We start from the raw sequence: 24,583 nt of genomic DNA on the forward strand, positions 1-24,583 counted from the left end.
GGCATTCCTAATTTTAGAATATATTTCCTTTCTCTGCAATTAATATATTTGCTTTTATATGGTTTTGTCTCATATATAAAGGGTTTCTTGTGAGATTTCTTGGCGTGTGAAGAGGACTCGGACATGCACAAGATTTGTTAATACAATAATTGTGAGTTATTGTCTATATTAGTCGGTGGTAATAAAAACAAAAATCTTCATTTTGGAAGCACATGATCTTATTTGTAAAATTTTTATAGTTGAGAATTAATGCTTGTGTTTATTTTCATGGTAACTAAAAGACCATTGCAGTGGAAATGGTGGAGGAATTTTTTGATGAAAAGCAAAATGAGAGAGAGAGAGAGAGTTTATTGACATAACCAAAGGTGGAGAAACCCTATATTTTATTTGATTATGCATTTTAAAGTCGAATAAGATTTTCATTTGTAATCCTAATTTATATTTTATTAATGGAGAAATAATTTTGATGTGTTATGTCTTTTTTTAAAGATTTATAACTCTTTAAATACGTTAAAATCAAGGTAAATCAGAATTCAGAATAAATAAAAAAACACAACAATTGATCCGAAATTAAGATGAAAATTTAAAAAGAAAAAAGAAAAATAACAAGATCCTTTTTTCAACAAACGCTCTTTAAAAATTTATGTACACAACAAAAGAATCACGTTCTACTTAAATACATATATTTTTTGTTTATGCTTAATTTTCCTTATAAAAACTGAAGACATTGAGCAAGGAGCCTGCACAGCGAAAAAGGCAAGGTGGGCAAGGAGAAAATGGCATCCATTCTAGCTGTTGGCACTGCAAATCCACCCAACTGTTTCGACCAGGCTGACTATCCAGACTTCTACTTCCGAGTCACTAAAAGCGAGCACATGACTCAGTTAAAGGACATGTTCAAGAGAATATGTAAGCAATACACATGCGCATGATAAGAGCTCCACTCCATGCATGTCTTTCTGCCATTAATTATACATGACAGCTCCCTTTATATACATATACATATAAGTCTAATTACATGTGAATATCTGAGCAAATATTCCCACCAAATGGCGAGGCAGGATTTATAGTTAATGAACCAAAAATCTGGAATCCTCTAAATCCATGATTTGATTTTGTGTTTCAAAATTTCTAAAAGAAAATTAATTTTTTTACTTCAAATTATTGTTTTTAGTATTTTTTAGATTATTTTAATGTGCTAGTATTAAAAATAAATTTTAAAAAATAAAATAATATTATTTTGATGTATAAGTACTTTTTAAAAAAAAAACAATCATGAAATAAGGGTAAAGACGGGCAAGTAGAGGATAATGAAAAAAAAAGTAGTCTTTTTAAGGTTATATACATATTGTGTCCGTTATAAAATACCAAAAAAAATAATAATCAAGTTTTAACTCCTTTAAAACTACTCTACCTCAGCCTAATAAAGTGATATTGCAGTTAAAAATACTATTTAAAAAAAAATTAGACTAAGAAAAATTAACATCGACTTAATTTGAGTATGCAACTTAAAATTCATATAATGGGATCGAAGCCCATTTCATCTCCTATTGGAAAAAAAAGCACTTTGTCTATTTAAGGTACCATGGCATTGCGGTGAGAATTTTGAATTTTTTTAAAAAGTTTTAAATTAAGTGTTTTATTTTTTTAATGTATTGATATTACAAATCAAAAAAGTATTATTTTAATATTTTTTTCAAAATAAAAATACAATATTAATTAATAATAACAATATCATGCCTCCAAGTGAAAGTAAAGAAAAGCATCAAGAAAGAAAGAAAGAAAGAAAGAAAGAGTTCGGCGTATTTGCCTAAATCCTATGATCATATGTTTTCATTTTTCTTGGCTGATGCGCAGGTGAAAAATCCAAAATAAGGAAACGTTACATGTATCTCACCGAAGATACTATCATGAAGAACCCAAGCTTAAGCACCTACGATGCCGCGTCTTTCGACGCACGTCAAGAAATTCTGGTCACTGAGGTCCCCAAGCTCGGCAAGGAAGCAGCAATGAAGGCCATTGAAGAATGGGGCCAGCCCAAATCGAAGATCACCCACCTTATATTTTGCACTTCTTCAGGTATCCATATGCCGGGTGCAGATTATGAGCTTACTAAGCTCCTTGGCCTTGAACGTTCTGTCAAGAGATTCATGATGTATCAACAAAGATGCTTCACAGCAGCCCTAGCCCTCCGCCTTTCCAAAGACCTTGCTGAGAATAATCCCGAAGCACGTGTTCTCGTCGTGTGTTCTGAGAACATGACTGTTTGTTTCCGGGCACCATCTGAGACTCACTTGGATATTCTTGTAGGCTCTGCGATTTTCTCTGACGGTGCTGCTGCTGTCATTGTTGGGGCTGATCCTGACACAGCTACCGAGCGCCCTTTATTTCAACTTGTGTCAGCGGAGCAGTGTATTGTTCCTGACTCGGATGATGGAATAGTTGGTCACATACGTGAAATGGGGATGTCCTATTACTTGCATAAAATGGTGCCCAAAATCGTTGCGAAAGGCGCTGCGCAATGCTTGGTAGAGACATTCAGTGCTCGATATGGGATCAAGGACTGGAATTCTCTGTTTTACATTGTCCATCCTGGAGGTCCAGGCGTTTTGAACAAGTTTGAAGAGCACATTGGCTTGACGAAAGATAAATTAAGAGCAACTCGGCATGTGCTAACTGAGTATGGAAACATGTGGAGTCCAAGTGTGTTCTTCGTTCTAGATGAGATGAGGAGAAGATCAGCCAAGGAAGGGAAAGCCACCACTGGAGAAGGATTGGATCTAGGTGTGCTGTTCGGGTTCGGCCTGGCGTAACTATTGAGACCATAGTGCTCCGTAGTTTCGCTACAGAGTGAATGACAACTTCGGCAGCGGACTCGTCAAGAATACTGGAAGGATCATGCATGGTTAATTAAGGTAACTCTGTGTCAGTGTTTGTTCTTTTGTTTTTCAGATTTGATGATTCAATAAAGCATCTGTGCGGAGGATCCGGCTCCTGTGATAGGATCGGACTTCTCTCACGAAGTTCCTGTTGCTGCTGCTTTCGCATTTATTGTTTCTAAAATTGAATAAGATTTAATTATTATGTTATTAGAAGAGGTGGGATGCATCCCAGTGAGTTTCACTTGAATTTATTAATTTGATTCGTGTTTTGCAATGCCTTCGGAAGATCTCTGGAAGCCTTGCAGTGGATTCTTGGGAACATTTCTTTCCGAATCGGCTCCCTTTGGGATCCTTTTTTTACAGAAAAACTAGGACTGCCTCAAGCGGAAGCTAAAACATTTATCATCTTTTATTACCGGTATTTTCTGTATTAATTGATGCAGTGAAATTTCCTTGGATGGCTGTGTTAAGACACTGAACACAATCATTCTGTGAGAAAGTGACAAAACCTTACATTATCTTCCTATCCCTTTAAAGAAAGAAATGGAATGTAGAATGCGAGAAACTCATGCTTATTTGTTTCGAAGAGAGATCATATTTAGGGTTCGAGAGAGAAACAAATTCAAGGTGGGGTAATGGGAGGGCAAAAAAAAAAACAAAACCCTCAATTCTTTAAGGTGAGATCAATGAATATACTCACACATTAGACTTCTAATGAGAGCCATAAAACAATGAGACGCTATGTTGAGATTACAAGGTGAAATAGATAGAATCGACTCGGTATCATAGTTTTCGGATCCAATTCAGGTTTGTCTTAGTATAAAAACCCTAGTCATTGGATTGCCTAGTCAATCACGCGCAAATCATTGAATTAGTCAAAGTCAATTTTTTTAATTAAAATAATATTCTGAATTGGTTTTTACGTTATTTTAAAAATAATATTATTTTAAAATAATATTAGGGTTTGTCTTAGTGAAAAAACCCTATTCATTGAATTACCCTGCTATATATTTATCATTCTAAACTTCAATTGTCTTTTGAAAGACCCTATGTGTGTGTGTGAAAGTAGAGAAAAAGAAAGAGTTGTTGGGAAAACTATGAATAAATATAAAAGCAATAATCAAAATCTGATCGAATCAATTTATAATTTATAAGTTTTTTTTTTGTGTAATTAAAATCAGAATCAAACAATCAACAAATATAAAGCAACAATTACAGAAATCACTACTGAAATTTTTATGTGAAAAACCCGTTATGAGAAAAACTACGGACCATAATCCACTTAAAAATCTCCATTATCAATAAATAATAGATTAACAATTATTCTTTCTTAGATTCAACTAAGGACTACAACATATATATATATATATATATATATCATTAAGAACAACCTATTCTTGGAATACAACAAAATTAAAGAAAAAAATATTTGAGAAAAGCTCAAAACACTGATAGTTCTGTTTTCTGTCAAAACAGTCAGCTTCAACACCATTAATTTTTTATCTAACTGTTTATAATGAAGAATAACATATTTAGAAACTGTTGTCAAAATTTCAACTTAATCCAACAATGAACAAGATAGTAATAGAAAAATAAATACAGTCAATTTAGCTGTCTCAGTTACCTCTCTTTTTTTTCTTTTTTTTTTATAAAAATTATTACTACATCTATAATATAACTATATTTTAATTAAAAGAAGCAGCTTATAAGAATTAATATGGTAATTTTGCCGTCACATAACGTGGAGCACACAATAAAATTTTAATATATTTACCTGAATCCTATGAGCATATGTTTTCATTTTTCTTGGCTGATGCGCAGGTGAAAAATACAAAATAAGGAAACGTTACATGTATATCACCGAAGATACTATCAAGAAGAATAAAAAGAAAAAAAAACGAAAGCTTAAGCACCTACGACGCCGCGTCCCTCGATGCACGTCAAGAAATTCTGGTCACTGAGGTACCCAAGCTCGGCAAGGAAGCAGCATTGAAGAATGGGGCCAGCCCAAATGAAAGATCAGCCACCTTATATTTTGCACTTCTTCAGGTACCCATATGTCAGCGCAGATCATGAGCTTACTAAGCTCCTTGGCCTTGAACGTTCTGTCAAGAGATTCATGATGTATCAACAAGGCTGCTTCACAGCAGCCCTAGCCCTCCGCCTTTCCAAAGACCTTAGAATAATCCCGGGTCACGTGTTCTTATCGTGTGTTCTGAGAACATGACTGTTTGTTTCCGAACACCATCTGAGATTCACTTGGATATTCTTGTAGGCTCTGCGATTTTCTCTGACGGTGCTGCTGCTATCATATATTGTTGGGGCTGATCCTGACACAGCTACCGAGCGCCCATTATTTCAACTTGTGTCAGCCGAGCAGTGTATTGTTCCTGACTCGGATGATGGAATAGCTGGTCACATACGTGAAATGGGATTTCCTATTACTTGCATAAAATGGTGCCCAAAATCGTTGCGGAAGGCGCTGCGCGATGCTTGGTGGAGACATTCAGTGCTCGATTTGGGATCAAGGACTGGAATTCTATGTTCTACGTTGTCCATCCTGGAGGTACAGGCGTTTTGAACAAGTTCGAAGAGCACATTGGCTTGACGAAAGATAAATTGAGAGCATCTCGGCATGTGCTATCTGAATATGGAAACATGTGGATCTAAGTGTGTTCTTCGTTCTTGATGAGATGAGGAGAAAAAAATTATTGGTTTTGACTTATTCAGATCTAGTTTAATCAAATCAACTGAATGAAGATCAATATGCTCAATCAGAATTAAATTAAAACATGATTCAAATTAGACTATAAATTTTAAACTTATCAAATCAACCTACTAGTCTGGTTTCATACCTATGATGGGTATTTAGAACACAAAGTCCTCTGTATCCACATGTTATATTCTGAACCAAAAGAGAAATCGAAGGCAAAACTCGAGCGTTGCTCAAGATAGGAAATTATGGATTATAATTGTCATTACAATGTTATAATCCATGTTTTTATATATATATATATATATATAATGAAAGAAATCCAACAAAAACTTCTATCTGCAATATTCTAGCAATATTTTTGCACTTCAATAAAAATAAATTCAGAATATTGTTGAACACACAATTACAAGAAATTTTATAATACTTAAAAAGTAACCAATGATATCACATTCGTTATTTCATAAAACATACTTTAGATAAATAAATAAATATAAGGAGGAGAGAGATATTGGTTGACGGTAATTTCTTTTGTTGATTACTTTAAAAGAGCGTGATCCTTAACTAGCAGTTTACTAGGCAATAATAATTTAAATATGATAAATTGGCATTGTTTGCTGAGATGGACCTTGTTTTTGAATAGTAAAATTATTATTACTATCTTTTTTTACTGTAACTATAGACTCATCATCATTGTAGATTGGTATAATAAAATTATTATTTTTCCCTGCCCAACAGAAATAATTACCTTGGTAACTGGGGTATTATGATATTTTTCTTATTTTTTACATAATAAAATAGTTACTATTCCCTTAGAGACATAAAATAAAATAATGAACTAGACGTCTAGGGCTTTCTTTACATTTTTATTTTTAAAGCATGGTAAATTGTCTTTAACCCAGGTAAAAAGGGTTTTTGATTTTTTTTTATGGTTTTTTTAAATTATCAATTTTAATTAAGAGTAATTTAGTATTTTAACGTATATAAAATATTATTTAATATTAAGAGATGGGTTATACTTGCAGAGCATGCAATAGAGTGTGAGTATACCATGCTATTTGGATGGCATGCTCGATATTGTTTGGTTGCTAAACTCTAATATCTATGCAATAAAGTACTGTTAGTTTGTCGAGGGAAGGAGGAAATTGAAAGTAATATACACTGAAAAATAAATCACTCTTCCCATATGAGAGGGTGTTGGTTTCGAGGTGGTTTGGCCCTTTTATACACACACACACACACATATATATATATATATATATATATATGTATATATATACATACATGGGATCCATATAGCATGTATTTTTAATTTTTAAAAACACCTTTTAGAAAGAACCACCTCCAAATAATTGAAGTCAACCCACAAGTTGGTGAAGTTCCATGTCTGTCGCTGTTGCCTTTTCTACTGAAAACCGGCAAAGATTACAGAATCCATTGATGCAGACAAAGACAACAGATCTCACCTTAAGAAAGCAAGTGAAACAAGGTAATGCCTAGACCTGCCTACTTTCTTTTCTTGTTCAGTCAGGGGATGTTCTCTTTGCCATTTATGTTACTTTTTTCTTTCAAGGTTGTGATGCGGTTTTAGAATGTCAAATATTTGCTTGCATTGTTATAGCCTTGCATGATCTTTTCATCTTGATAGAATATAAGAATGAACTCACTGCCATTAGCTGTTGTTTCAAGTGCTAAGTGATTTGCTTTTCATTTTATAATCTTGGGGTTGAGGTGGGGGAAAGCCTTGGCAAGAAGGAATTGAATTGAGTGTGCGAGTTTATTTTGTTAGTGTAAGCTCAACATGGCGATGAATACAAGGACTTCAAACCCAATGAGTAATTCATGGATGCATTATAGATATTGTCAGTGTGCATATAATGAAAATCGTTTACAACTTATTGGTTAATTCATGGTTTTTTCAGGCTGATAAACTGCAATTTATTGGTTAATTTAAAAGTCTGTGATTAACTCTTGATGTAATTAAACTATTAATGGATGTCATGCTGATTTATTTAGCTTTACTTGAATGGGATTTCCCTCTCCTTCATTTTTTCTGACCATTTTATGCTTTCTTTTACAGGCTTTGTTGACACCTTCTGTTCTACATTGATCTTTAGTGCTTCCTCTTTCATTGCATTGTGAGATTTTAGTTTTGTCCGATGGCTGCTATGATAGACTGGAAAGCCTGCTCTTCAGTCCATCAGCACGCTTATGATGTGTTCTTGAGTTTCAGAGGTGCAGATTCTCGCAAGAACTTTACTGATCACCTCTATACGGCTTTGAAATGGGCTGGAATTCGTACATTTAGAGATGATGATGAAATCAAGGGAGGAGAACATATTGGTTTTAAAATAAGAAAAGCAATACAAGAGTCGAAAATGTCGCTAGTGGTGTTTTCAAGAGACTATGCTTCTTCGAAATGGTGTCTGGAAGAACTCTTGATGATTATGAAACGTAGAGAAATTATTGGCCACATTGTTCTGCCAGTTTTTTATGAAGTTGATCCAGATGATGTCTCAACGCAGACTGGTTTTTTTGCTGAGGCATTTGCTAGCCATGAAAAAAACTTAATGGAAAACAGAGACATGGAGGAATGGAGGGAGGCTCTTAGAAAAGTTGCAGTTCTGAAAGGACCTGTTCTACGTGATAGGTGATTTTTCAAAACTTTTCTAGAAGAACTGTAACAGAAAGAAGATTTAGTCAAGAAAATTTCTAACTGTTCAAGGAACTCTGCATCGCAAATGCATGAAAGGAAAAGAATATTGTAAAATACCTGGAAACAATTAAAGAACAAACATAACTATGTGTGCAATTATACAAGGTTATAGAATGATTTATAACTTAATATAAGCAAGTCTTAAATAGTGTAAAGTTCTGGTGTTTATGCATCATAGTCTTGAAATGAATTTGACTGCTAAAGAGTTGAGTGGGTAAAGTCTGGAGGATATATAATATACACAGTTTTGATGAATCCCCAGAATACATGTTGGTTTATCTTCCTAAGTTGATGGTAGTTCAGCTTGGTCATCTCTTATCTTCCACCTTCAGAATTAATGGTTGCCATGCTTATGTCATGCTATGTATTTTGTTTTTATATGAGCTATGAGAGAACCAACAAACTAATTTGTTTGTCTAAATGCAGTGCTCTTCAACTTCTTAGCTACTAATTTGAGGTATTGTAGATTGGGTTTGGTACTCTGGTTTTTCATTTTGAATTTATTTTGTAGGTACGAGGCACAATTTATTCAAGATATTGTCAAAGAAGTTGCAAAGAAATTGAACCGCATGATATTGCATGTTCCCCCATATTTAGTTGGAATTGAGTCTCATGTAAAAGAAATTAGCTCATGGTTACAAGATGGATCAGATAAGGTTGGCATAGCAGTACTCCATGGGTTTGGTGGAGTTGGGAAGACAACCATTGCCAAGACTGTTTTTAACCAGAACTTTCACGAATTTGATAGCTGGAGCTTTCTTGGAGATGTCAGAGAAACTTCAAATCAGCCAAATGGCTTGGTAAGATTACAAAGACGGCTTCTTTCAGATATCCTGAAGGGAGAGCCACAGAAGATATACAACGTAGATGAAGGAAATATCAAGATCCAAAATGCTTTAGTAAATAAAAGAGTTCTTGTTGTTCTTGATGACGTGGATCACTTGGACCAATTAGATAAAGTTATTGGAGACCGGAATCAGCTTTACCAGGGAAGTAAAATCATTGTAACTGCTAGACATGGATCCTTGCTAAAGTCTCATGAAGCTTGTGAAAAGTTTGGAGTTGATGCTCTTTGTTATGATGAATCACTTCAGCTTTTCAGCTGGCATGCCTTTGGGCAAGCACTTCCTAATGAAGGTTATGAAGAGTTCTCTCAGAAAATAGTGCATCATTGTGCTGGGATTCCGCTAGTTCTTGAAGTTCTGGGTTCTTCTCTCTCTGGAAAAAGTATAGATTTTTGGAAAAGCGCATCACAAGATCCTGAAGCCATTGATGGTGATGGAAAAATACAGAAGATTCTTAAGATAAGTTATGACTCTCTACGGGATGAACGTGACAAAAACTTATTCCTTGACATAGCTTGTTTCTTCATTGGAAATGACAAAGATTACGTGAGAAGAATCCTCGAGTGCTGTGGTTTCTATAGAACACTTGGTATTCAGAAACTCATTGATAGCTGTCTTGTAACAGTTGATAAAGATAATAAATTGATGATGCATCAATTGCTTAGAGACATGGGGAGAGAAATTGTCCGTCGAGAATCACCCGAGGACCTTGGGAAACGTACAAGACTATGGCATCATGATGATGCACTTGACATACTGGAAAAAAATATGGTAAGAAAATTACTTTTCTTGTTTACATGTAACAACATTTGTGTATGGATTTTGCTTTTGAAAAAACAATTTTTTTTTAAAGCAGGGAACAGAAACAGTAAAGAGTCTCATCCTTGATCAGCAGCTGCTAAATACAGAAAATGAGGTGCACTTGGAAGCTGAAGCTTTTACTAAAATGCGGAATCTAAAATTGCTACACCTCAATAATGTAAAGCTCAGTGGCGGATATGTAAATTTTCCAAAAAGTTTGGTGTGGCTGTGCTGGCATGGATTCTCTTTGAATTTCTTACCGAATGATCTTTTCCTGAAGGATCTGGTTGTTCTTGACCTGTGTAATAGCAGTCTAAAACAAGTTTGGAATGGAATCCGGGTAGGCTACTAATTTTTTTCTCTCTCTCTGGTTAGTTATATGACCACAGAAGCTAATTGCCTTTTGTCTTCATCAGGAATTTCGGAGGTTGAAAATCCTTGATCTCAGCCATTCCCTTTGTCTTGTTACAACCCCTGACTTCTCAGGACTCCAAAGTCTTGAAATATTGTTACTTGAAGGGTGCATAAGTTTGGTTGAGGTTCATTATTCAATTGGAAACCTTAAGATGCTTGTTTTTATAAATCTAAAGGATTGCAAAAAGCTTCGGAAGCTCCCAAGTGAAATGAGTGAGTTGAAATCACTTCACGAACTTAATTTGTCTGGTTGGTTCAATCTTGAAGAGATACCTGAGCAGGTGGGGAAGTTGAGTTCTGAAATGGTGCTTCATGCGGATGGAATGTCAATAAAAACATTGCAAGCATATTTTCGAAGCTTTTGGCCCTGGGAATCATCTAGAAAGAGCTTGTTATCTGCCACTTTTACTTTGTCGTTTTTACCAGACTCTTTGATAAAGTTAACTGTTTCTGACTGCAATCTAGAAGATCTTGATATTCTTGATCTTAGTAGGCTGCGTTTTTTAGAATATTTAGATCTTAGTGGAAACCCCATTTGTAACCTGCCAGATAGCATGAACAGTCTCACAATGCTCAAGTCCCTTCTGTTACATCGGTGCACAAGGCTCCAATCACTTCCAGAGCTACCAGAAAGTTTAATGAGATTAATAGCAAGCAATTATGGATCATCGGAAAGAATTACTAATCTCCAAAACTTGTTGGGACCATTAGAAGTGGATACTTTTAATCATCATAAACTGATTGAGGGTCCAGGTGTTTTCAAGTTGGAACCAGTAAGAAATTTTGTTGCAGAGATGATCAAGATGGTGCACTTGTTCAATTTGGCATCTGTAGGAAATACTGAAGTGACTAGGTCCAATGTTGTGACATCAACTCAGAGAAAGCTTTCCGTCCAGGTTTTGTTAATGTTTCAGCCTTTCCATTTTTTGTTATGTCTTTATTTCGTATCATCATATTCTACGGGTGAAAGTGCATGTGATTTTGTATTCATACACAATTCTGTTATGCATGGCAGTGTTTTTTATGCACGTCTACTTTTTCATGGTGCCTCTGTCCTTGTTCGTTTTGCAAATTACAATTCCTATGCTGCAGGTATTTCATGACTGTGGCACAAGTAGCATCTTTCTTCCAGGGATCGATGTTCCTGATTGGTTCTATGTTCGTACTGAAAGTTGTCAAACAACATTTTATTTACCTCCAAGTTTTGGTTGCGAAATCTGTGGCTTAAATATATGTGTTGCATATGCATACATTACCCCTGAAGTTGTTTTCGATAAACCTTATTATGCCAAAATTAGAATCGAGACTAAGGGACTACTTTGGGAATATACGCCAGAATTCTTTGGATTTCCAGAAGGCAGTGAGGATATGTTGTGGTTATGCCATTGGAAGTTTAAGGATTGGTTTAAAGCTGGAGATGCAGTGCAGTTTTCAGTGGCAATGGCTCCGTATTTTCAGATGAAGAGGTGTGGTATCCGTCCTCTTTACGAACAGCAAGATGGTGATGATGTTGATTCAAACTCTGGAGAAACAGTCCAGGGCACCCCTCTTCGGCGCAGAACTCTCACTGATAGAGATTTAATGGCATACAAGTGGGACGCAACATATGACCTTCACCATTATGACACTTATTATAAATAGTCTCAAGAGTCAATCAGAACTCTGAAAGTGAATATAGAAACAGCTGACCTCCAAAACCTGGGCTATGCAGAAAAGAATTGAGGCATTAGCACATGAATGTACCCTTTGCAGCTGATGCAGAGTGGTGATGGAATTTTTCATGCTGTGATGTACCAAAAATGATTTATAGACCGGAAAACGCGACTGGAGATTTGTTGGGAGCAAAAAATGTATGCATTTTCTTCCTATTCAAGCACTAGACAACTTTTCTTTTTATGTTGGCATCTCAAATCCATCTCTTTTAATGAGTACTTGACCACTTTCGAATCTGATATGGCTTCACAAGGAACTTCTTGCTTAAACTTGTTCCTATCACATTTTTTGCCTAATGATGTTGGGATGATGGGCCTTTATAATTTCAATGGTGTTTAAAACTCCCTAATTTCCTTGGAATGCCGTCCATGCCTTCAACATGGAGCCAAAAGTAGGAAAACAAAATGTCCATCCTTTCGAGCAGAAACAATGTCTGGGCCTGTAACTGGTGCAGTCTTTCTGGAGTTTTAAATTGCATTGCCATTTTAAGCCTTTCTCCTGTGAAACTTGCACAAGATCTGATCTTGTTAAAAATGGCGTCGTGATTTCCAGGGTTTTTTTTTTTACATTGCCAGGGAAAAATTAAAGAGATTATGATATAATAAAGAAATTACAGCAAAAATGATTTTTTAAAAACACATCAAAATAATATTTTTATTTTATTTTTTAAAATTCATTTATAATATAAATAGATCACAACTATTCAAAAAAACTAAACAAAATAAAAAAAAAAAGATTCTAAATTAAACCCATATCACAAAATTTAAAAGCAGAAATGCAGAAGAAACAAAACTATGAACCATAAAACAAGAGCTGATAAGCAAAACTCGTACTAGCAAAGAGAATTTCAGTAATGAGGTGCATTCTAGACAGCTCAAAATCAGCACTAGTAATTCCTTGACAAGCAAATCTTATACTACAAACTCATATAGTATAAAGGGCAACATTTGCAGCAGCATCTGAGGGGGAGAGAGCCAAGAACATGAGAGCGGCCATAATTCCAACTGGAAAGAACAGAAGTATCAATGGTGGAGGAGGAAGTGGGGGTAACATCAATGGCAACACAGCCATTGATGCTGCTAAAACTGTTAGTATCAAAACACTCACGATGCTGAAACACTGCACCATTGTCTTGTAGTAGTAGTAGTCCTCACTTTTCTTGATTTCCTTGAATCTCTATATATCATTTCTTGCCTCAGCTAACTGCAGCAAGACTGTGCCAGTGCAGAGAAACGGATTTCAGGAAATGGATGATACAACAATGAAAACAAGAATTTGTGCACCTTTTCTTTGGTTTCTTGGAATCTAAGATGGGCCCAGAAAACGAAAGAATATATGGTTGGTATGGCGAAGAACAAGAAAGGGAAGTGCGATAACCAAATGACCTTTTCGAAATGAAGAAGTGTATGTATAGAGGCACCAAGACTTTGTACAAGATTGAGGCACTGATATTGATTTTTTGGGTCAAGAAATCTGGTTTAGGGTGCTGGTCCAAATCAGACAGAATCAGAGCAGCAGATCCCAATATATTTAAATTGATACGTTGGGAACCACCAGGAACATTAGTTTAAGATAATCACTGTTTTTTAGCATTATTTTAAGGGTTTGAAACAATATAATTAAAATAGATGATGATCAGGTTGCTTTGTTACTTTTGTCTGAGTTTTGTTTTTCTAATGTTTCTTTTCCAGTTGGACCAATGTGCTGGAACAAAAAGGATTCGACCAAAGTCATGAAAATGATGTCTTTTTAACGCGGATCTTCTAGTGGAGACCTAGTCCTACACTCGTTTGAATTTCAGAATTTCAAGTACCATTATTTTTAAATAATGTGATTTTAAATTTTTTTATAAAAAAAAAATTAGTTAGAACGTTTTATTCACGACTTGGATCTTATATTAAATCAATTTTCAAATTGTAATGTTTAATAATTATAATTCAGTATACAAAGTTTATTTCATATTATAGTGTATAATATTCTTTGTTTAAAAATATATCATAATAATTTTATTTTCAAATTGTAACATCAACACATTAACATTATAAAAAAAAACACTAAGGAAACCATCAATTTAATATTTTTTTAAGACATATATATACTCTTAAAAAACATATATGATACTTTATAATCTATGCTTATGTGAAAAGTTGGATGCATATTATAACCTATGCTTTTGTATAGTACAGGTTTGGATGTGTGTTCAGTGATCTGAACTTGGAAAGTCTTGAACGCCATGCAATTCTCTGTATTATTCTATGGTACCTTTTCGAAGCTGTTTCTTCATCAAATGGGATTATTTCAGTAATAAAAAACGGCCTCAAATCGAAAATACTTTTTCTTTCATTATTGATATTGGGTTTAGGGTTAAAATATAATTAAAATCAATTTCATGTCTTCTTCTTAAAGAAGACGAGGCAAAATCTATTTACCATCAAAACTAGCACCAGAGAGTTTCACTGCATGGTAATAATATTTCACTGCATGAATGTCTTCCTTTTTTAATGGTGGGAAAAACTAAATTTCACAACCAATGACGTTGAGTCAATGACCCATCAAGAACAAGAAGATACGGCAGCTCGATTGCAGAGAGAAGAGAATAAGTGAAGAGGGATTCGAAAAGATATTGCCCAGAATCCAAGAATGCTTGGAACCCCAGATCATGGAAGCACGGTCCTGCTTCCAGTGGGAACCTAATCAGTTTACATATATACTTACGTCTCTTTCTCTCGGAATCAACGGCAGGCAAACACGCAGAGAGTGTCTCAGTTCATTGCATGCTTCATGAAGCGCAGAGAGTGCCTTTCAATGCTGGCACGTCTGACACTCAAAAAAAAAAAAAAATAATAAGTCTCCTACGAGAATTCTTGCATGAATTTTCCTAATTTCTTGTTGACAAAAGGCAAATTCTTATAACATGTTCGATGTTCGAGAGTCTTGTGGTTTTTTAAATACTTTCTTAAAATATATTTAATTTTAAAAATATTAAATTAATGTTTTTTTAACACGCAACACCGGTTTGTTTTCTGTCCAAGCTGTATTTTAAAAAAAATTATTTGTTTAAGTTATTATTTTTTTATATTTTTATTAATATAAAAAATATTATTTTAATACATTTCTAAAAAAATATTTTAAAAAATAACTTTTATTCAGGAACAAATACTACCTACATATATACATTAAAAAAATAAAAATTCAAGCAACCAATCTCCAGGAAACATAAAATCCAGAATAGCAACTCCTTATTAAAAAAACAAAAGCATAATGATGTTGAAGATATGAATCACATGATGAATGATAGTGACATAAACTATGAAATTTCTCCTCCTCTTTACAGATTGGAAGAATAGGTGCTGCATGCTTGCAAGTGGGTACATTTGCACTGACTGCTGCTGGTGGTTGCTGCATTTTAGGATTGGATTTTAATGGAGGACTACATAATAATATAGTTTAGCTATATCTTTCTCATATAATTAAAGAGATCATGTCATGTGTGCAATGTATCTGCCCTAATTGCCTGCACCACGGCCGACGTCTCTCTTTCCAAAAGTCACACCTACCATGGGCGATACGCACCAGTCTGTTCTTCCGTGTCTCTCACTTTTCTTTGTTCGATGAAGCCAACTGGGGTTCCGATCCAAAAGTATGTGACTTTGTGTGATCAAATATTAAGAAGCAAAGTTCTTTTGTCTCTACCATTTCTCCCAGTTTTTTCTTCTAGGGGCTTGGCTTTGACTAGTAGAATAATAATTTTTTTATTTTTTTAATATGAATATTCAAATTAGTTTAATTTAGATGCATCTTAATTAATTTTATAATTTTTGAAATTAACAACTATATAAATCTTTAGTAATTCTAAAATTTATAAAATTTAAACTAATAATTTTTAAAAAATATATTTAAAATAAAACTTAATTAGTCAAACTACACATTTCAAAGTTAATGATAACCTTATTTGACCATTGTAGTGTGTATGCATCTTGTTCTGGATCCGTATTTGACCATTGTAGTGTGTATGCATCTTGTTCTGCATTGGGAAATTTGTGCATGTATTCTTGTCTGTCACAGAAATTTGTTTACCTCGATAGGATTCAATGCTTCACGGTTAACTCAAGTACATTAAAACGTGGAAAAGAAACCCTTTAATTCATCACCCAAGCTAAAAGTTCAAGAATCAAGGGTTTACTGTCCAAATGACTGGCAGGGAAATAGAAATGCAACGAGACAAAGCATTTTCGAACTTTGGACCGAGTAGTAGTCCTGTGTAGTTGAGTCCAATATTCAGCTCCGTTGAAAGTTCAACGCTCTTTGTTTTTCACTTCTTTTCTCAAATTTGGGCAGACACAATTCTGGGCCACAGTTGAGGATGGGAGTGCATGATGTGAGTTAGCTGAAATTGAGCCGAGACCAGTAGGGTTTTCTGTAATGGGATTGCTTCGAAATGAGTATGGTGTGATCAGCAAGAGTTAGGGTTTATTAACTTGAAAGAAACATAATGAAGTTGAAATTCTATTTAGATGCCAAGTTAACTAGTTTTTTTACCTGTACATTGGTTATTGAAATGTTGGATATTACAAAACTTGTCGAATTCACCCTTTAAAAAGTAAGAATTTCCCTTCAACTCCTATAGTCGGCGGAGAGAGATCAGAAGATAACATTAATCCAACACATGAGGGCAGTTCCCCCGGAGAAACTGTCATCCATCGAAATAAAGCATGCTTGCAAATCAAGTACAAGAGAAAACATCATTTGGTGCATGTTTGTGAACTTAATCCTAGGACATGCACGGCATTATAATTTACAAGACACAAATTCCTGAACTAACATGGAAAGATCGAGAGTTACTTCATTGTTGCTACATCTTGCTTTCTGAACATATGTTGTGATAGCTGTGGGACTAAACTAGATGAATCAACACATAACAACATTTGCTTATCAGCTGCTCTTGAAAATGCGAAAGCTCATTCTGAAGCCTCAGTTCTGAGAGATGAATGCCCAGTTGAAAACGAGCTCCTACCTCAGAATCCCATTTACAAGGTATGATTCATACCTTCAAAATTGAGGGACGTTAAACTCTTATCAGCCGCAGTGGTAACGGCCTTTTTTTCTTGAAATCTGAACATGGCCTTGTCAGCTTTTGTTTACGCTCATGTTTTGACAGCGTGGACAGACTTTCTGCAGATTTAACTACATTCAAGTGTTCTGAAACCTGCAGCAATAAAGATGAATATTGCAAAAGAGAGAAAACAAGAAATAACACAAATTTAACGTTGTTCAGCAATGTGCCTACATCCGCAATGTGCCTCCATCCACATGAGCGAAGCTATATTTCACTATACGTCGAATTAGGTTAGCATAATATGTATTTTATAGTAAACCCTAGCTGTACAAGAGGTATTAGTAATTTCCACTAATCTCCCTATGAGCCACATACTATAACACAAAATTTACTGTCATCAAGGAATGGCGCTCTGCTAAGGCTTGTGATGTTTTTGCTATCCAGTCACATCTTTCACTTACAGGTGGTCAGCTGTCTCTCCAGAATTGCCATTCAAGCTTAGCCATACATGATGTTTCATCTTCAACGTAGTCAGACAACTGAGAAAGAATTTGGAATTGCAACATGGATTGGCCTCAAAACTCAGGGAAGCTCTGTTGATTAAAAAAAAAAAAGTTATAAACTTGAGTAATAAATAAGCATCACCCACTCTGCTATCTGCATTGATACAACGAGAAATAAATGCATGCAAGAAGGATTACGTGGCCATTACCAGCAATCTTTTTACTTCTATATTTCAGTATGGTATTGAACATTTTTTAAAGCCTACCATTTGGAGATGAAACCTGAAACAAGCTATTCAATAGAGTACATAAGCAATTTCAAGTTTTCTCCAATCCAAATAGTATGACAAGCAAGCATAAAAGACATCGACCTCTCTTACAGAAATACTCTTCAACAGTACTGCAATCAAAGTGAATAAGACTTGCCTCTGAAGATTTCCATTTAAGATTCAGATTAAAATCATTAGTCTTTTATATATATTTTATATTTTCCAACGGTAACAATCCTAGTCCTATATTAATTCTCTTTTTTTTGAGATATAAAAATAACTAATTCTTTTATTCTTATTTTTTTGGTTAGTGTCTATTGAAAAAAAAAGATTGTTAATCCTTAATAGGATACATCTCTGAATGTCTAAGCGTATAGGGACTTGAATAGAAAAGGATGTTGATTTATATAGCATACTATCCCATGAAATTCCCCCTTTTTTAAAAATAGTCTATGAGACCAACTAGCCGTTAGGTCTTCTAATCCATGACATTCTTGCAAATCAAACCTGAGCAAAATGTCATTTGTATGTTCCACGGTTTCACACACAATCCAACAGACAACTATGAGAGCAACTGGTGTTTATGACTTCTAATCCATGACATGATTGCAAATCAAACCAGAGTGAAACATCATTTGTATGGAAGACTGGAATATAGCTCCAAAATATGTCGGGCTAACCAATGAAAGGTGAATCAGCAGGCAACACTCCAAGCAGAAATGACCATCAACTATAGTTGATAACACAAAATCCTGTGCCTGAGCTTCAGTCTTTCAAGTGTAATTTCTGAACCGGATTTGAAATCAGTTACAATATCAATACTATGCTCACCATAAGCCTCCAATTAGTGCATGACCACTCCACATACCAAGCAGAAGCACCATCTAGATATTCCTTATATGAAAATGCATTAGTCTGAATCCTTTCCCTTCGAAATTGAGCAACACTATACTCTCATAAGCAGCACCAATTCAGATATTTATGTAAGGAATCTATTTCATTTAGTAAATCAATCCTAATAACATGAAAGTGATTTATTATGAATCTATATCTGAATCCCACCAGGAACTAAAGAAGCATGCCATGGATATTAAAAGTCCAAAAGCACCACCACACATCTGCCTGTGCAAGCTCGCACTTGTGCATCTAGGTGTGTTTGTGACCAAAGGATTTAAAAGTAGCTTTATATCTGTGAAAAATATGATGCTTCAAAACAGAAGTAGCATGCAACAGCACTAGGAATCTTGATATTGAATTTGGATTATAATACCTCAGCATGATGAATAGATATGTATGTTAGGAACATGCTGAATCTTGTGCCAGTCTTCCCCCTTCTCTCGCTGACACCTACTTTCCAGCAAAGGACACTCCCGGATATATAGAGATGAGAGAGAGGGGGGCAATGGTTCTTCTGGCATGGACTGCAGCATGGGGCAGCTCTCAATCTCCAATTCTCTAAGAGCAGTGAGGTGTTGAAATCCCTTGTGTCCTAGAGATTCCAGATTCTGAAGTGCCCATATTTTAAAAGAGGTAAGAGTGGCAGGCAGTCCTTCTGGCAATGACTGGAGCTTAGGGCAACCATCAATCATCAATTCTCTAAGAGAGGTAAGGTGTTGAAGTTCCCTGTAGTCCAGCAATTTCAGATTTTGGAGATCTGAGATTTTAAGAGAACAGAGACTGGGTGGAAGCTGCAAACTTTCAGGGAAGGATTCCACTTCTTTGCACATACCAATAGTTAAGTGTGAAAGAGAGTGAAGTTTTTGCAAATTCCATTCTGAGCAGGCATTAATGAGTTTCTGGCAAGCATAGACCTCAAGTGATTCTAATTTGCAGGGCAATCCCCCTTTTGGAAATGACTCAAGTTCTGGACACCTTCTTAAAGAAATTTCCACGAGGGATGGGAGAAGGGAGTCCATATATTCAGGCAGTGACTTCATCTTCGAGCAGTTCCGCAACCGAAGCACAGTCATATTTGGAGCAGCTAATCCTCCTTCGGGAAAAGATACCAAATGGGGGCAGTCCTTGATTTCCAAGGAATAAAGAGATGTGGCATCCCCACGAGCTACTTCATGTGAAGAAAGGGATTGGAGATTTGGACATCCATGGATCCGAACATGCTTTAACTGAGGACACTGGTCCAGTGGGAAGCTCTCAATTGAATCACAGTTCCTTACTAGAATTTTTTCTGTAGTGGACAAGCATCCCTTTAATAGGGAGTCAAGGGACTTCAGTCGGTCAAGTTTGAGGCTGTGCTGCCCAGAAGACAATTTCTCTAGCAGCACTTTTCGAGAATCATCTTCCAGCTCTACTATAAGGAAGCTCGGAATCCTTGGAAGTAAAGACACAAGCTGTGGACATTCCCTGATCTCAAGTGTTGTTAAACAGGGAAGTTGACAGTTGGGCAGGACTTTTGTTAGGTGTGGACAACAATTTATGTAAGGCTTTTGGAGGCGAGGGAAAGCTCCACCTTCATCATGTTCTGAACAGAAAAACCACTCGTGCCATTTTGACATCCCTTCAAATGTCAAAATTTCAAGGGATCCAAATGGCTTCTTCATGGATGTGCAACTTCCATAGAACTCGGGACCAACAACCATGATTTCACCAAATTCTTTGATCAGGAGATCTTTCAGAGACACTAGCTGTCCAAGTGGAGGTAAGGAGGAGCAGTATTTACAGCCAATGAGCTTCAAGGAAACTATATTTGAGAACGAGGAATCTCCTATCCAATCTGGAAATCTAGTACCCGTATAACCAACAACTGAAAGGCATTCAATGCTCATATAAGGCTGTAATTGCTCCAGTACGAGTCTTTCATGCACTGAATCATTAGTATCACCTTTCCAAGTTAACTCCAACTCCTTAAGCAGTTGTTTACCCTTCAAATTGGCTTTTATTGCATTATGAGCATCCATGACATTTTGAAGATTCCAAATGCGGAGCATTCCTCTTAGGTGCTGGAGCTTCCCCAACTCATTGATGCTTGACCCACTTTGTTTTCCCAAAAAGAAATCAGTTAACTTTTGGAGTTTTGTTAGCTTACTTAATTGTGATGGCATCGCTAGTAACTTTGTTTTTGTAATATCAAGATGACATAAGTTGATCAATTTCATCATGCTGGTAGGCAACTCAATGAGGTCTTTGCATTCATGCAAAATTAATGTTTGCAAATTATATAAAGTACTCACAGAGTCAGGCAACCTTACTATTGATGTTGCAGATAGATTCAAGTATCGCAAATGCTTCAGATTACCAATTGAATTAGGCAAACCAACTACATCATCATCCAGAGACAGAGACAGTGCCCGTAAGCACCTGAATGTCAGAAATAAATTGTTCATTACCCCATTGCCAACATGTCTCCCCTGCTGCCAGTGTGACCGATTGAAAAGCAAAAGTGTACGCAAAAAGTGGGCTTCACAAGCACCTTTCAGTATCATAGTGCCATCACCATGTATTCTTGCAAACGATAAATGACGGGCCTTTTTACTAATCTTAGTTGAATTGTCATCCTCTAAACTGCAGCAAAATTCTCCAGAAACAAATTTTGCTAAGTCATTTATTAGGTCATGCATAACAAATGACGATGTATAGCCACTTGATTGTTGAAAAAATGACCTTGATACGAGATCATGAAAGTACTCTTCACCCAAATCTTCCAACTCCATGTTTCCTTTAGGTTGGTTTATAAAACCTTCTGCCATCCATAGAAATAGTAATTCCTCCTTCTGAAATTCATAACCTTTAGGAAATATTGCAGAATAAGCAAAACATTGTTTTAGATGCGATGGGAGATAACGATAGCTCAATCTCAAAGCTAGAAGAATGTTGTCAATTGGTAAATCCCACATATCACTCCTCAATATCTTCATCCACTCCTTAGCATCTCTTTTGGAGCGAAGGAGACCCCCGAGTGTTTTTGCAGCTAGCGGCAGGCCTTTACATTTTCTCACTATTTCTCTTCCAATTACTTGCAAATCTGGATGTAGGGATGAATTTCCATCATCAAATGCATGTTTTGCAAACAAGAACCAGCAATCATCGTTGGTTAATTCCTTTAGACGGTAAGTTGCAACAGTACACATGACTGATGCTACGCTTTCATTGCGTGTTGTGACAATAATCTTGCTTCCCTGTACTGCCGACTTTAGAGGTCTCATTAAAATATCCCAATCAGCATAGCTATTATTCCAAACATCATCTAAAACAAGCAGAAATTTTTGCCCCATTAATCTCTCCCTTAGCTTTAGTTGAAGCTGATTTGGAGTCCTGGCATCATCAATCACTGAACCGAACTCCTCAAGGACATCATTTGTTATCTTAAAAACATCAAAATTTTCTGAAACACAGACCCATGCTTTGAGATCAAATGACTCCTGCACTCCGCGGTCATTGTAGACAAGCTGAGCTAGAGTAGTCTTACCGATTCCACCCATACCAACAATGGGAATCACATCTAAGTTTTTCCCATTTGAAACATCAGATAGCAACAACTTCATTATAGCTTCCTTATCATGATCCCTACCGCAAACATCAATATCATCCACCAAAGAAGTTGTTGGTGTTTTCTGGAATGATGGTTTCTCTCCCATACCCTCCCTCAAACCAAGGGCATCCTTTTGTTGTACTAAATATTCAAGTCTATCAAGGATCTCTCCCAACTTTTCTCCCATCTCTTCCTTCTCCCTTTTACTAGAATACAAAGTGCTGCGCGCCTGATTAGCGATGATTTGTGATCCAGCTTCCACCTCCAACCGCAGAGCTTCATAAGCAATCTCATCCAACAAGTCATCAGCTTCATACACAGCATCTTTAAGCTCATCGAGCCACTCTTTCACAGCTGGCTTAGTAACCTGCTTCTCCTCTGCGTCATCAAGCACTCCATTGACAGATATCATCATAATCTTCAACTTCTTAAGCAGCCTTTCATTGAGATTTCGCTCCTTGAAGAAGTCTAAAACCTCACAAGACGCCATTCTATCAAACAAAACTTGAAGGAAAGCAGAGAGAATTGACCCTCCTACCAAAGCTGCAGCCATAGCTTCTCCTTCTTCGAAAAGGGTCTGCTTACAAAACGAAAACTGATCAACATAAAGAAAATTAACTTGAAATCTTGAATTGATAGTTGACTTTACCTTGTAAATAAAGCAAGACATCAGGAATTGGCAATTACAAAACTTGTTATCAATGACCGTTGACTTTACTTTGTTAGCAATCGTGGGGGCAATAAAAATCACAGAAAAAATTAAGCTAAAACAGGATGCAAAATATAAGCAAATAAAACCGAAACATGAAGAACAAAAAAATTAATGGGAATCAAACATATAAGAGCAGAGACAAAGAACAGCTAGCATCAATCTGATACTGTTAAAAAGAACACCTCAAAAAAAAAAAATGTAAGAACGAAGTGAGAGCATAAAACCCATTATTACCTATGCAAAACCTGTAAGATGAGAGCTTCTTAAATCTTGGTTACAGTTGCTGCATGAAATGGAGGATTACTTTTTATCGTCAAGTGTGGGGATTTTTGGGTCTTGGCTTGGTGTCTGCGTTCTAGCGCTGGCTAGTGGCTCGAGGTAGTTGCGCGCGCATTCGGCTCGAGTCCTTCATCTGCTAATTATTTTTATAATTAATAACATTTTATATCATATAGTTTTTAGATCCGGTGGGTAGCTGACGCGTTCAAGATCTGGATTTTAAGTTTTAATCAAGATCGTTCAAGTTAATTTTTAAATTAAAAAAATATTATTTTTATTAAAAAAATTAACAAATTGTAATTAGGATTTTAACTGAGTTAACTGGTTGTCAGGTCAATCTAACACTAAATTTATTTATTTTTTAATCAGATCTCAAATCCGCCCACTGACCGGGTTCAAAACTGTTTTTTATATAATGGATTAGAAATGCAAAATGTCTGGACAACCCACTGCCAACTGACCTATGCAGAGTTTAAATTTTTTTTTCTTTATTTTAAATTATTTTTTGTTTTTTTAATCTTTTCAGATAACGCAACAGACAGGAACCAATTCAGTTACCCATTAAGGTTGTTCGATCATTCCTTAACAAGTTTGCAACTTGAAAAACCATCACCAATCCATTACCATCATTTACAGTTCGAGCTTCCAAGAGATATTGATCAACTAATTGTTCAAGAACTGTGTGTTCATTTTCTTATCACTTTGCATGTAATTTTCTTGTGGGTTGTGGTTGTTTCCATTCTTGTGTTTATTTTCAGATCATTTCTTCGGATTTTCATCACCTTTGACATAATGTCTGAACTTCATCGATGCATGAATATAAGAGCATTTGATGCATCCTCAGATATGAGGCAAAGAATAGTGATGAATGTGAGATGCCGGGGACGGAAACAGTACTGTTGGCAGAGACAATTCAGAGCTTTTCGTAAGAGTAATTTTGAGCCCACGTTGTTGGGTGCATGTAAAAAGGTGGCTTGCTCTCTAGAAGAAAACGATTAGGATATTCATGAGTTGCTTGTGCTTCTCTACCATTACATTTAGAGAAAACATGGCTATCAATGCTTCAGAGTTCAAAGATAAACCCTAATTCCTGGCTATATTTGTTGTTTTTAATCTTCCAGGAGATAACAAGGAGCATTTGACACGAATAATTAATGAATTATCCATGAAAGATTCGAGTGGGTTAACCATAAC

The 24,583-nt window shown here is 35.8% G+C and overlaps 3 protein-coding genes and 1 pseudogene across 13 annotated transcripts; 3 read left to right on the top strand and 1 right to left on the bottom strand.

Moving 5' to 3' along the window:
- The first annotated feature begins 776 nt into the window (after positions 1-776).
- LOC105108112 (chalcone synthase-like) lies at positions 777-2,813 on the top strand. Its single transcript, XM_011002283.1, has 2 exons — positions 777-909; positions 1,858-2,813. The coding sequence occupies exons 1-2, from the start codon at positions 777-779 to the stop codon at positions 2,811-2,813; spliced, it is 1,089 nt and encodes a 362-aa protein (XP_011000585.1).
- An 810-nt stretch (positions 2,814-3,623) lies between these two features.
- LOC105108133 (chalcone synthase-like) lies at positions 3,624-5,623 on the top strand (annotated as a pseudogene).
- Positions 5,624-6,965: 1,342 nt separating this feature from the next.
- On the top strand, positions 6,966-12,487 carry LOC105108116 (TMV resistance protein N-like). The gene is made up of 6 exons (XM_011002296.1): positions 6,966-7,084; positions 7,676-8,245; positions 8,823-9,927; positions 10,013-10,297; positions 10,374-11,267; positions 11,464-12,487. The coding sequence occupies exons 2-6, from the start codon at positions 7,755-7,757 to the stop codon at positions 12,010-12,012; spliced, it is 3,324 nt and encodes a 1,107-aa protein (XP_011000598.1). The 5' UTR covers positions 6,966-7,084; positions 7,676-7,754; the 3' UTR covers positions 12,013-12,487.
- Positions 12,488-16,723: 4,236 nt separating this feature from the next.
- LOC105108114 (putative disease resistance RPP13-like protein 1) lies at positions 16,724-23,508 on the bottom strand. 11 transcript variants are annotated; one of them, XM_011002290.1, is made up of 5 exons: positions 23,345-23,508; positions 19,183-22,975; positions 18,744-18,796; positions 18,554-18,642; positions 16,724-17,735 (listed from the first exon to the last, which is right to left on the bottom strand). In XM_011002290.1, exon 2 carries the CDS (start codon positions 22,949-22,951, stop codon positions 19,184-19,186), a length of 3,768 nt encoding a protein of 1,255 aa, XP_011000592.1. In that variant the 5' UTR covers positions 22,952-22,975; positions 23,345-23,508; the 3' UTR covers positions 16,724-17,735; positions 18,554-18,642; positions 18,744-18,796; position 19,183. The 11 variants fall into 11 exon arrangements, with proteins under 11 accessions (XP_011000592.1, XP_011000593.1, XP_011000591.1 ...); XM_011002291.1 differs by having other exon boundaries at positions 18,744-18,858; XM_011002289.1 differs by having other exon boundaries at positions 16,724-17,290; positions 17,602-17,735; positions 18,554-18,858.
- Positions 23,509-24,583: the final 1,075 nt, after the last annotated feature.

This window comes from Populus euphratica, unplaced genomic scaffold (genome assembly GCF_000495115.2).
Source record: "Populus euphratica unplaced genomic scaffold, PopEup_1.0 scaffold182.1, whole genome shotgun sequence".
In the NCBI taxonomy this organism is placed as follows: Eukaryota; Viridiplantae; Streptophyta; class Magnoliopsida; order Malpighiales; family Salicaceae; genus Populus; species Populus euphratica.

Bases quoted from the DNA above. Each gene is read 5' to 3' on its own strand.
- LOC105108112 (XM_011002283.1), top strand. From the start codon at position 777: ATGGCATCCATTCTAGCTGTTGGCACTGCAAATCCACCCAACTGTTTC. The intron at 910-1,857 runs GTAAGCAATACA...GCTGATGCGCAG, and splicing joins GGACATGTTCAAGAGAATAT to GTGAAAAATCCAAAATAAGG.
- LOC105108116 (XM_011002296.1), top strand. From the start codon at position 7,755: ATGGCTGCTATGATAGACTGGAAAGCCTGCTCTTCAGTCCATCAGCAC. The intron at 9,928-10,012 runs GTAAGAAAATTA...TTTTTAAAGCAG, and splicing joins ACATACTGGAAAAAAATATG to GGAACAGAAACAGTAAAGAG. The intron at 10,298-10,373 runs GTAGGCTACTAA...TGTCTTCATCAG, and splicing joins AAGTTTGGAATGGAATCCGG to GAATTTCGGAGGTTGAAAAT.
- LOC105108114 (XM_011002292.1), bottom strand. From the start codon at position 22,951: ATGGCTGCAGCTTTGGTAGGAGGGTCAATTCTCTCTGCTTTCCTTCAA.